The sequence below is a fragment of the Mercenaria mercenaria genome, chromosome 12 (assembly GCF_021730395.1).
Source record: "Mercenaria mercenaria strain notata chromosome 12, MADL_Memer_1, whole genome shotgun sequence".
Classification (NCBI taxonomy): domain Eukaryota; kingdom Metazoa; phylum Mollusca; class Bivalvia; order Venerida; family Veneridae; genus Mercenaria; species Mercenaria mercenaria.
The window spans coordinates 15,400,280-15,412,687 of record NC_069372.1 but is presented as its reverse complement, the minus strand read 5'-3'; the positions used below and the strand labels follow the sequence as shown (position 1 = coordinate 15,412,687).

The 12,408-nt window shown below is 37.0% G+C and overlaps 1 protein-coding gene across 1 annotated transcript in view; it reads right to left on the bottom strand.

Annotated features, from left to right (window-relative positions):
- The window catches only part of LOC123533630 (uncharacterized), a 44,352-nt gene that overhangs the window by 29,055 nt on the left and 2,889 nt on the right, over nucleotides 1-12,408 (bottom strand). Inside the window, exons 2-6 of the mRNA XM_045315358.2 lie at nucleotides 9,106-9,206; nucleotides 8,336-8,448; nucleotides 7,486-7,669; nucleotides 5,620-5,724; nucleotides 4,819-4,895 (exon numbers count right to left, since the gene is read on the bottom strand). Of these exons, the coding sequence (XP_045171293.2) occupies nucleotides 4,819-4,895; nucleotides 5,620-5,724; nucleotides 7,486-7,669; nucleotides 8,336-8,448; nucleotides 9,106-9,206 (580 nt within the window). The remainder of the gene's footprint in view (nucleotides 1-4,818; nucleotides 4,896-5,619; nucleotides 5,725-7,485; nucleotides 7,670-8,335; nucleotides 8,449-9,105; nucleotides 9,207-12,408) is intronic.

Sequence of the window (12,408 nt, the reverse complement as noted above, 5' to 3'; positions counted from 1 at the left end):
AGATAATCAAGTTTAACGTTCTGACCAAGTTTCATTAAGATATGGTCATAAATGTGGCCTCTACAGTGTAAACTAACCTTTCCTTTGATTTGACCAGGTGACCTAGTTTTTGACCCACATGACCAAGATTCAAACTTGACCTAAAGATAATCAAGATTAACATTCTGACCAAGTTTCATGAAGATACAGTCATAAATGTGGCCTCTACAGTGTTAACAAGTTTTTCCTTTGATTTGACCCTGTGACCTAGTTTTTGACCCCAAATGACCCAATATCAAACTCGTCCAAGATTTTATTGTGGTTAACATTCTGACCAAGTTTCATTAAGATTGGGCCAAATATGTGACCTCTAGAGTGTGAACAAACTTTTCCTTTGATTTGACCTGGTGACCTAGTTTTTGATCCCAGATGACCCAATATCGAACTCGTCCAAGATTTTATTGTGGTTAACATTCTGACCAAGTTTCATTAAGATTGGGCCAAATATGTGACCTCTAGAGTGTGAACAAGCTTTTCCTTTGATTTGACCTGGTGACCTAGTTTTTGACCCCAAATGACCCAATATCAAATTCGTCCAAGATTTCATTGAGGGTAACATTCTGACCAAGTTTCATTAAGATTGGGCCAAAATTGTGACCTCTAGTGTTAACAGTCAAATTGTTGACGACGACGACGCCAAGACGGACACAGGGCAATCACAAAAGCTCACCTTGAGCACTTTGTGCTCAGGTGAGCTAAAAAGTGAAAAACGTAAAATATGGTACATAGCACCTTCTGGCACTTACCCCTCGAAAATTTTGTTGAAACATGTGACAGACACTCTTAAATATGAGGAATCTTGAATAAAATAACATTTTTGATAAGTTTTATCAGTAAGTATCATGCCTGACAGGTATCTTGCCATTTTTTTGGTTAAGTTTTCATATCACATTTTAGTAAAAAGGCAGTGTTGATCATATAATGTAAGACAATTGACTTAGTACTGATAAGACAATATCACCTTTCAGATTATTTAGTATTTAATTATAGAAAGAATAAAGAATTTTTAAAACTTTTTTATTACTTCTAGTACATGTAACCAATTTGGTCAGGTTTGCGCCATTTTTCGTCCGAACAGGTGTTGTATTCAAGCAGTCTTAACATAAAATTTAGCCTGGTGACTCATACATTTTTAGTCATTTTTATGCTCACAATACAATTATATATATACAAGAAAAACAAGGAAAAAATCTATGAAACAGTTTTTTTCAAAATTTAAAAAAACATTCTTAACTATTGGTATTTTTCATTGAAAAAAGTTCACAAAAGTGAATATGAAACAAGTTTTTTTTTCTCTAGGCCTTCTGGTTTTTTTTTAGAAAATTTTGAAGATTTTTCTATGTACAATCAAGTAACCCCATGGGGCGGGTCAATTTGACCCCGGGGGTCATGATTTGAAGAAATTTTGTAGAGTCTACTAGGCAATGCTACATGTCAAATATCTAAGATCTAGGCCTTTTGGTTTATTTTTAGAAAATTTTTGAAGATTTTCCTATGTAAAATCAAGTGACCCATGGGGCGGGGTCAATTTTGACCCTGGAGGTCATGATTTGAACAAATATTGTAGAGGTCCACTAGGCAATGCTACAGGTGAAATATCAAAGCTCTAGGCCTTCTGGGTTTTTTAAGAAATTTTTTAAAGATTTTCATATGTAAAATCAAGTGACCCCCAGGGTGGGGTCAATTTTGACCCCGGGGTTATGATTTGAACAACTTTAGTTGAAATCCACTAGGCAATGCTACATGTCAAATATCTAAGCACTAGGGCTTCTGCTTTTTGAAAAGAAGATTTTTTAAGATTTTCCTATGTAAAATCAAGTGACCCCTGGGGCGGGGTCAATTTTGACCCCGGGGGTCATGATTTGAAAAAATTTTGTAGAGATCCACTAGGCAATGCTACATGTGAAATATCTAAGCTCTAGGCCTTCTGGTTTATTTTTAGAATATTTTTGAAGATTTTCATATGTAAAATCAAGTGACCCCTGAGGTGGGGTCAATTTTGAACCCGGGGTCATGATTTGAACAACTTTAGTAGAGGTCCACTAGGTAATGCTACATGTCAAATATCTAAGGTCTAGGGCTTCTGGTTTTCGAGAAGATTTTTTAAGATTTTTCTATGTAAAATCAAGTGACCCCTGGGGCACCATGGCAACCAGAGTTCTGCATGGAATTCAATTCTTTGAACAATTTTAAAAGAAGACTATCCAAGGGACATCCCTGTGAAGTTTGATCAAAATTGGCCTGTTGGTTTAGGAGGAGATGTTGTTTAAAGGAAAGTGTGGACGGACGACGGACAGACGTACAACGGACGGACAGACGCCTGACGGTGAGCGATCACAATACCTCACCCTGAGCACTCAGGTGAGCTAAAAAGCAGAAAATTATGAAAATGTTGAAAAATCGCTGGCAGTTTCAGCAACAGTGGGTGTGTTCAAAACATTTTTTCACAAAAACAAGCCTGGTGACCCATTGTTTTTATTTGTTCATTGTTTTCAGCACAAATTTTCCTATCATATATATGAATTTGAAAAAATTCTATGAATGGAAAAAAACTATAGGAATTCTCTTTAAGGGGCCATAACTCTGGAACCCATGATGGGATCTGGCCAGTTTTCAAAAGGAACCAAGATATTATGCCAATACAAGTTGTGTGCAAGTTTTATTAAAGTTGATTGCAAAATGTGGTCTCTATCCTGTTCACAGACCAAACATTTCATTTTTTTATTTATATGGGTTTTATGGTGCTACAACACAGTATAGGTTATATGGCGCCAAACAGGACTACAAATTTTGGTTCCACATCTCATTTACATCGAAATAAAAACATGAGGTATGGAATCAAAATTTGCACACCTGCTGGAATCACAGAGTTACAGCAAAACCAAGTGTTAAGACCCTATTAGTCGCCTCTTACGATCATGCAAGGGTAAGGCAGTGGTTCCAATTCTTTTCACAGATCGTCCCAGGACCACATGGGGTCACAAACCAAAAATGGCAAATGGCAAATTTTGGCCCTTTAAGGGGCCATAACTCTGGAACCTATGATGGGATCTGGCCAGTTTTCGAAAGGAACCAAGATATTATGCCCATACAAGTTGTGTGCAAGTTTGATTAAAATCAAATAAAAAATGTGGTCTCTATCGTGTTCACAACGAAATTGTGGACGGACGAAGGGTGATCACAAAAGCTCACCCTGTCACGTGACAGGTGAGCTAAAAACAATGGGACTGGTATATTATTTCATATTAATATTAATAATCTTTCTTCATGTTTCAAAAATTTTAATATTTCAAAACATAGACAATTACAGGTACAAAAAAGGGCAACAATTATGAGTTATAGAACTTTCCTATATTTTGGATAACAGATCACACCAAAAATATTGCTAAGCTTTAAAAGTGCAAAACAGAGTATTGGAACTTGTGCTCTGCAGTCAGATCATCACAGGGAACAAGAGTATGAAGTCTCATCTATTTGAATTAGTAGAATCTTCGATACCAGCTTACATACAAACTTATCAAAAATTACTTAGTCATCTAAGGGACATAACTTTGAAATAACTAGGAAATTTATAGCAAAAGAGTGTTTTAAGACTATTTATGCATGATGGGTGGTTATACATCAGGTGTAATAATATCACAAAGGTGCAGCCCAGTGTAATTATTTGTACAACATATCACTGCCTGAGTGTTTAAATAGTGTTAAAACAGGGTTTTCCAATCATTTTGATTATAATATGCCCTTAATCTTAAACAGTAGATAAAATATAGTAGCGTTCTTTCTTTGCTGCAACAAAAAATTTGATGTCACCGCACGTTAACGAGACGTCTTTCCAGTGTAAGAGTGTTTTAACAGAGACAAGCAAATCAGAATGCAAAACAGAATTATGGAACTCGTGTATCATCACTGTGAACAAGTGTGTGAAGTTTCAATCCATTCCTACAAGTGCTTACTGAGATACCTGCTTACATAAAAAACTTTAACGAATCCAGATGCCTTCGCCAGAATGTGCGAGTACAATAACTTTACTAAGTCTTCAAAAGTCAAGTAAACAAGAGCTGTCTGCTGACAGCTTGCTCTACGATTCGAAGAACTGATGAACCAGAATTTCATTTTCCCCTGACTTTCCTAAAATTTCATTTTTCACTGATCATTGTCTAAATTTCCCTGACAATTCACTGACCGTGAAAAAAATTTTTTCCTTGACTTTTCAAGGTAAGTGGCTACCTGAATTGAAGGAAAAATGTAGAAAATTTGGCCTATAGAATGTTAATAAGGTTTTTTCTATTATTCAACCTTCTGACCCAGTTTACCTTAAAACCCTCCAATAGTTACACTTGTCAAAGATTTTTCTGAAGTTGTATATAACTGGGCCAAATGATAAAACAATGATAGTAGCTGACATAACACGACAACTGACAAATGGGGATCACAATAGTTCACCTTGGGCGTCTTGTGCTCAGATGATCTTGTCACTTCAAACTTTATTTATTTTGATGGGTTTAACATCACACCGACACAATTATAGGTCATATTGCGACATTCCAGCTTTGATGCTGGAGGAAGACCCCAGTTGCCCCTTCATGCACTATTTCATCACAGATGGGCACCTGGGTAGAACCACCGACCTTCCGAAAGCCAGCTGGATGGCTTCCTCACATGAAGAATTCAACGCCCCAAGTGAGGCTCGAACCCACATCCAGAGGGGCAACTGATTTGAAGTCAGCAAACTTAACCACTCCGCCATGGAGGCCCCTGCTTAACACTTTAAAATCATACCTTGTGATCTCTGGTGATTCCCTGGTAATGTTTGACAAGGCGAATGCTGAGGACTGTGCAACTGATGAACACGGGGACTGTAGTTAGAAAGATATAACATGTTAGACTTCTAGGTAGATGGCTAAAAGAAGGAACGGAAGGCTAGAAGGTTGTGTGGGATACCAAGAGATCAAATTCATTAGTAAATGTATGTATCAATAAACTAACACCCTGAAATTTCATAAGGCTTTTAATATGATGTTAAAACCTGATAAAACAAATAGATAATGCACAATTCCATAGTTAGAAAATCTCTACTTTCAATATTCAATACATATGAACTTACTGAGTTAGGACAATAAAGGGAGGTAATCTTAAACAATGGATTCCATAATTTTTCCTTCTATCAAACATGTGGCAAACACATGAGAAAACTAGAGGTGCTTTTAATAAAAGCGCATGTCTCCAATGACCGCCTAATCATCCAAATAGAAAGTCTATCTTTATAAACTGTTTGCAGCTTATTGGTATATGTTGGAGCTAGAGTAGGAGTAACTGATATACATCTGTGTATCAGTAATAATGTTCACGGGCAATAATTCAAAAGTGCTTGGGCCAATTTGGCTAGTTATCGAACTTGCTGAGGACTTATTGGCAAACACATTTTGTTCAAGTTTGGTAAAGATCAGATGAGAAATGTTTGACTTAAGAGTGCGGACAAGCTTTGTGACAGACGCACACACACACACATACACAGACAGGAGTAAATCAATATGTCTCCATCAATAATAGTATAAAAATGGTATAAAGTCATGTACATACCTGTAGCAGTTTAACAAGAGGAGCGACTATACCCTGGTCATGTAACAAGTTCCTGCAATCTGGACTGTCCCCTGCTAAGTTTCCTAGCGCCCAGGCACACTGGTCCTGCAGTAAAAGAAGAATCAATGTAACATATATAAAATATATATTAGGGGACAAAATGTTTTCAGAGACAACTCGCCATGCAGGACTAGTGACTTGCAATAATTACTATAAAATCATTATTTTTGTGGGCAGGAAATTTCGTGGTTTTGGTCAAAATGGCGAATTCGTGGGGATGTGAATTTGTGGATTTCAACTTTTGAACACAAAATGAATGGGAATTTTACTTGTCTGTAGGAATTATATTTTCAGGGTTGTCTCAACCACGAACTCCACAAAAAATTAGTCCCCCACAAATAATAATGATTTCACAGTACTTGTCCTGTAATAGAGTTCACTAGTCCAGGAATGTTCAGATGTCCAACATTTTTAGCTGATGACACATAAGTTAACTTGTACAGTGTAGTGTATTGAAGCCTGCAAATAACTGTCATAGCATATGCAAGTACCACCTTGCTTCACATTCCATTGTTGATGTGTGATACACACTGAATAAGTAATAAACGGACCATAAACTATGACATTACGGCACAATTGCGTGATTATTTCAGCCAGGATATGGTCTGATTAACTGGTACATATATTACTTTACTGATTTCTACCAAAAAGAATGCACTCTTCCTACATTCCACTAGTCCTCATGTTGTTTCTACTCCTAAATACGAGTGGACAAGTACAATGTACAATTCTTGTCAACTGCTTAATTATAGCACCTATGTTTGGGTGTTGACAAAGCAGCTGCTTACAGGAGTTTACTTGGAATGAAAACATACAGAATGACGACTTCAGTTGTATGTACAAGTATATATAGAGGATATTACATCAGTGTCTTTTCATATTGAATTTATTAAACAACTTGAATAAAATAATAAAATGCAAGGCTCTGCCAAGCATTTTATCCATTTTATTCAACAAGTTTCAATGTAGAAAGTCACAAATGTAATAGGTTAGCTTTTCCTGTGAAAACATCAAAATTTCTTCTTTTGTTTACTATATAAACAAGTCAATTTGGTAAACGTTTCCTATACTATTACATCAAAGCTTTATTACACTACAGTATTATCACTTTTATGTACACCGGTACTGTAAAACAATATTTTTGTCAATATTGCTGATGTAATCATTTTGTGTTGTAACATTTACTAAGGTTCATTAAGGTAGCAGGGTACACTTTGAATTTTGGCCCCCATCTTTAGAAAATTTAAACAACCGATACACGTAAAATTCTTGTGTAAGTTATAAAACTAACTGCTGCTAGCTTTGTATGAAGCGGTGAGTCACCTTTGTGCAGGAAATTCAAATCACGGAAAGGTTCCCTGCTTGTTGATTGATACTCAGGAACTTTTTCGCTATTTTGTGAAAAAACTAGCTGGATGGGCCCCCATTCATTTATATCCTGAAGTTCAGCAGGGACTATTAAATTGAGAAATGCAATCTTGCAGCAGGATCATTGAGGGCTGTTCAAAAAGTGCAAAATTGATGATTTTGGCATGCTATTTTTAATGGATGGTGTAAAACTTTCATTTTGATAACATTCTGTATTCTTGTACGAGAGTCCTGATTTTGCCATGAATTGAAAGCACAAAACATGCACGCAATTTATAAAATGGTCACCCTGATTCTGCTCATTAGGGAAGTGCAAAATTGCGACCCGCTACATGTAAGCCTGGCCGTGTCCAAAATTTTCAAATCTTAGTGTACCCTGCAACCTAAAAGCATTATTTCATTTAGTGCTTATCTTTCTATGATCTCCCTTGCACATACCTGTAGTGAATGGTTGTTTGAACTAAGAAATGTGATGAGGTATGGTGCTGCCATCTTGGCAACTGCCATGGCATGCTCACTGGACCCTGCCGATACATTGGTAAGACACCATGCTGCTTCCTGTTGTAGCTCCACATCACTTCCTGTCAGAAATCCCACAATGCACTGCAAGCTGTTCTCAACTCTTTAAAAAAACAAAGATAAAAATACATTTTCCTTTCAAATAAAACATTTCTGTTTGTGAAGCATCTTAATTGAAGAAAGCATCAACTTACTACACTGATTGCACATGAAACAGCCATTATGTATGTAAGTATTTCTTTACATGAAACTGTCAGTATGTACATAAATATTATTTACATGTCTTTCTCTTTTGAAACAGTTGGTATCTCCATATTCCTTTACATGAAACAGCCAGTATGTACGTAAATATTCCTTTACATGGAACAGTCAGTATGTACGTAAATATTCCTTTACATGAAACAGGCAGTATTTATGTAAATATTCCTTTACATGAAACAGTCAATATATACGTAATTACTCCTTTAAATGAAACAGCCAGTTTGTATGTAATTATTTCGTTACATGAAACAGTCAGTACATGAATATTCTTTTATATGAAACAGCCAGTATGCACATAAACATTCCTGTACATGATACAGTATGTAAGTAAATATTCCTTTACATGAAACGTTCAATATACGTAATTATTCCTTTACATGAAACAGTCAATATATATATGTAAATATTCCTTTACATGAAACAGTCAGTATGTATCTTACCTGAAGAAAATATCAATGTACCTTGTTCCGGCACATAAAATATACAGTATGTAATTAAGTTAACCTACTTGAAGAATGCATCAATGTACTGTGTTCCCTGGGCACAAGCTTGTCTCAATGTCTTCAAGTCTTTCAGTCTGTCTGGATCACTATGCTGCAGCTTCTTCGTTAACTCAACCACCTGTTATACATGTAATATAACTAAATTACTTTGTAGACAATATTCTAACTAAAATAGTATGATAAACAGATAGCCACCAACAGCTGAAACTTCTGATATGATTTACCCTTAGACACTGTCTGATGATACATAAACATCAAATTATGCAATTACGCTCATCCGAATGAAAACTTTGAAGTACAGTATTGCGGTATAAGCTGGTAAGCACAAATGTAATTATGAAACACTAGTATAAATTACTTCATTCTAGTCTACCACCAGAATCTACTTTTTTGCAACACACATGATAAAAACGAAATTTTGGCCAATAAAATCATCAAACATATTAGTATGAACTAATGTCATGAAGTCACTCACTGCAACTTTGAGATTTAAAACTATTCCAAAATTGATCTCAATATTTGTAAAAGATGAGTAGAATAGATATAATATTATGTACTAAATGATGTTCAGTTTTGATTTTTGTAACATTTTTTTTGGTCTTTTTATTGATATTTTCCAGAGTATCTGGAGGCAAGGTTCATTAACTAGCAGCAAGCATTTAATACATTTTTAACTATATAACTAAAAGACTTGCAGAGTATCTAATTTCAAAAATGAGTAAAAATATATTTTGAATGAAAGGAAATGAAATAAGTCAACAAAATATCTACTCACAACATCTTCTGTAAAGCCATGGTCACCCCCTGCCTTGTGTGACGCATCAAATCTGCATCTCTTAGAACTGACAATTTTGTCACGCTTTTCCTTCCTCAAAGCTGAAATAATTTTACGGATCTTTTTTGCAACATCTTCACTTGGCAAAACAGCACAGTTAATAGCACAGTAGAGAGCTTTCTACTGCATCTTCATGGGATAAAATAGCACAGAAGAGATTTATTTTTTTCACAGCATCTTCACTGTGTAAAATAGGACACTAGAGAGCTTTTTTTGCAACATCTTCATTGTGTAAAATAGCACAGTAGAGAGCTGTTTTACAAAAGCTTCACTGTGTAAATTGCACTGCAGAGAGTGGATACCGTTAAATTTTTTCCTGAAGTCTGATGTTAACCTTTAACCTCTTAGTGTGACCTTGACCTTCGAGCTAGTGACAAATCGTCTCATTATGAGGAACATTTGTACCAAGTAATTTCAAAATCCCTTGATGAATGGCTATGTTATGGACCAAACAAGAAACAGACCCTGTTAACGTTTAACCTCTAAGTGTGACCTTGGCCTTAGAACTAGGGGTCTGGGTATTCCACATTAAATATCCTCTCATTATGGGGATCATTTGTGCCAAATAATTTCAAAATCCTTTGATGAATGAGTTATGATCCAGACACAAAAAAGACCCTGTTTACCTTTTACCTCTAAGTGTGACCATGACCTTGGAGCAAGGGGTCTGGGTCTTGCTCATGACATTTTGTCTCATTATAGGGAACATTTATGCTATTTTATTTCAAAATCCCTTATAGATGGCACAATTATGGACCAAACACAAAGAATCACAAGAATTTCAATTTAATAATTTGTACTTTAAAAGAATTATTATGAACTAGATATACCAAAAATGTTCATTGTGTATGCAGTACCGGAACATTACCTCTGATCTCAATTTTACATTTATCATCATCAGTCAGGGGTGTAACTGTTTCAAGTTATCGCAGTTTATAACCCATTTGAGTTATTGGTTAAACTTTGATAACTTGTTACAGTTATCATAAAATATTACAAAGCCTTCCTGTGCCAATTCCTCCTTTTGAATGAGTCTAATGCAATTATTTCCTGAATCCTTGACCTTTTATCTTTCCAGCTGTGCAGTAAAAATTTTTACGCAAGGCTCATAAAGTTTTACGCAAAAGCTTTAAAGTTATAAAACTCTTAATATCTCATTAGTATCCCATTATGCTTATCAGGTCATGCTTAGACTAAAAGAGAATTTGATTAACCATAGTTTGCTACTAATTTGACTTTAAAGGTCACTTCGTGAGAACAGCAAAAAGACTTTTTTTGAATAACTTACCTGAGTTAACTATATTTTATAACTAATACAGGTTATAAAATGCTTGAAAAAGTAACTGAAATAGGTTACATAACTTAAAACAGTTACACCCCTGACTGATCATAGTCTGTGTCATCTGTACCACAAGATGCTTCTATCATTTGTTTAGGCTGAGCTTCATTTAATGCATGATGACATTTATTACAATTCTCCACATAAGAAACACACTCTTGACAGTTGGTCAAAGTAGTTGCATATTGCTCATTTTGTAAATTTTGTCTAATTTTTTAAGGGATTTACTGTTAATAGTACGTTGAACAGGAATGAATTCTTCCTTTGTAATTTTCCAATCAGTATGTATGCATAAAGTCAGTGCCACATTTTTTAGTGAATCTGCCAGCCTTTTCCCACAATTAAGAATATATTCACTTTCCACTCTGGAAATGGGGGAAAGTGAACAAAATGCATTGAAACTGACTGTGTGGCATTGGTCTGCTGATGCGCCAAGTGTGGGGTGCTGTGTGTTGTGTGCTTGTCACCTTCTGCTTTCAGCCTCCACCGCTGTCTAGCCTTCTGGTGAACAAGAAGCCGAGTGTGTAAGTCTTCCCTGCCAGTACATAACCTCTCTGTAAATAAGCCCTTATGCAGTACCTTCCAGTTGGCGCTACATGGTAAATGAGCACGTTGCGGCCTCAGGCAGAACTGCAGGGGACTCGGAGGAGGTCTGCCCCCAGACATGTGGCATGCCAGGCCCACCGGTGTGCGGACACGCCCTGATGCCTATGAACAGACCCCCAGCTATGGGAAAAATAGCTCCTGTGTTCCCAGAATAGGGTTTTAACTCGGAACTAAGGGTGAGGTAACCCCGAAAGAAACCTAAAGAGCTGAAGACAGAGGTGCCGGGCCATTGGCACTCTCTTAACGAACCACAGCACCATGCAATATCACTATGACTACACAGCCATCCTGTATTCAACAACGTGGTGCTGAATCTCTGAGGTCCCTGGTCCCTCCAGGGGGATTCAGTGCCGGGCTCTGAGCCCGACAGAGTCCACCCACAGCTACTGGGGGTCCCTCCTTTAATCCACAACATGCAAAGAGAAGAAGGAGGAACATACCAAGGAGAAGAACCAATCTGCATCAACCTTTCAGGTTGATACACTGGAATGCGGAGGATGCCTTCAACAAGAAAGCTGAACTTGAGCATATCCTCCATGAGAAAGACATCAATGTCTGTTGCATTCAGGAAACTCACCTACAGCCAGAGAAATCCTTCAAAGTCAGAGGATACCAGTGTTTTCCCTGTGACAGAATTGGCAGACGAAAAGGAGGCATCATGACATTGGTCAGGAACAACATCAGCACTGTCAAGACCAATACGCATACGGATGACTCCAAGTTCCAAGTTCTCAGCCTCAGAAAGAACAAGTTCAACTTAAAACTTATGAATATATACTCTCCAAGTGACAAAGCTCTGTCCCTTAACAAAGTTACAACTAATGAAACCAGGTTCATCATTGTAGGAGATTTTAACAAAACTGGGGATATGACCACCTAGATAAACGTGGAGAGGAAGTGGAGACCTGGCAAGATGATAACAAGCTAAACCTCATCAACAAGCCAGATGATCCCCAAACTTTTTACTCCAGAAGCTGGCGAACAACATCAACCACTGATCTTGCTTTATGTACTGACGACATACATGGACATGTCAAGAGGGAAGTCGATGAACAACAGTTACTAGGAAGTAGCGACCACCGCCCAGTCCAACTTACTATGGATCATATAGCCTCTACTTCACCTGACATCCCCAGATGGAACTACAAGAAGGCCAGGTAGACCTTTTACCAAAGTCTGAGTAATGAGCTCTGTAAAGACATCAGAGTGGAAGGTAGAGACATCAACTGGGTTGTCAAGACTTCAACGCTAGTATACTTAAGGCTGCTTACAGCGCCATTCCATGGGGAGCAAGAAAG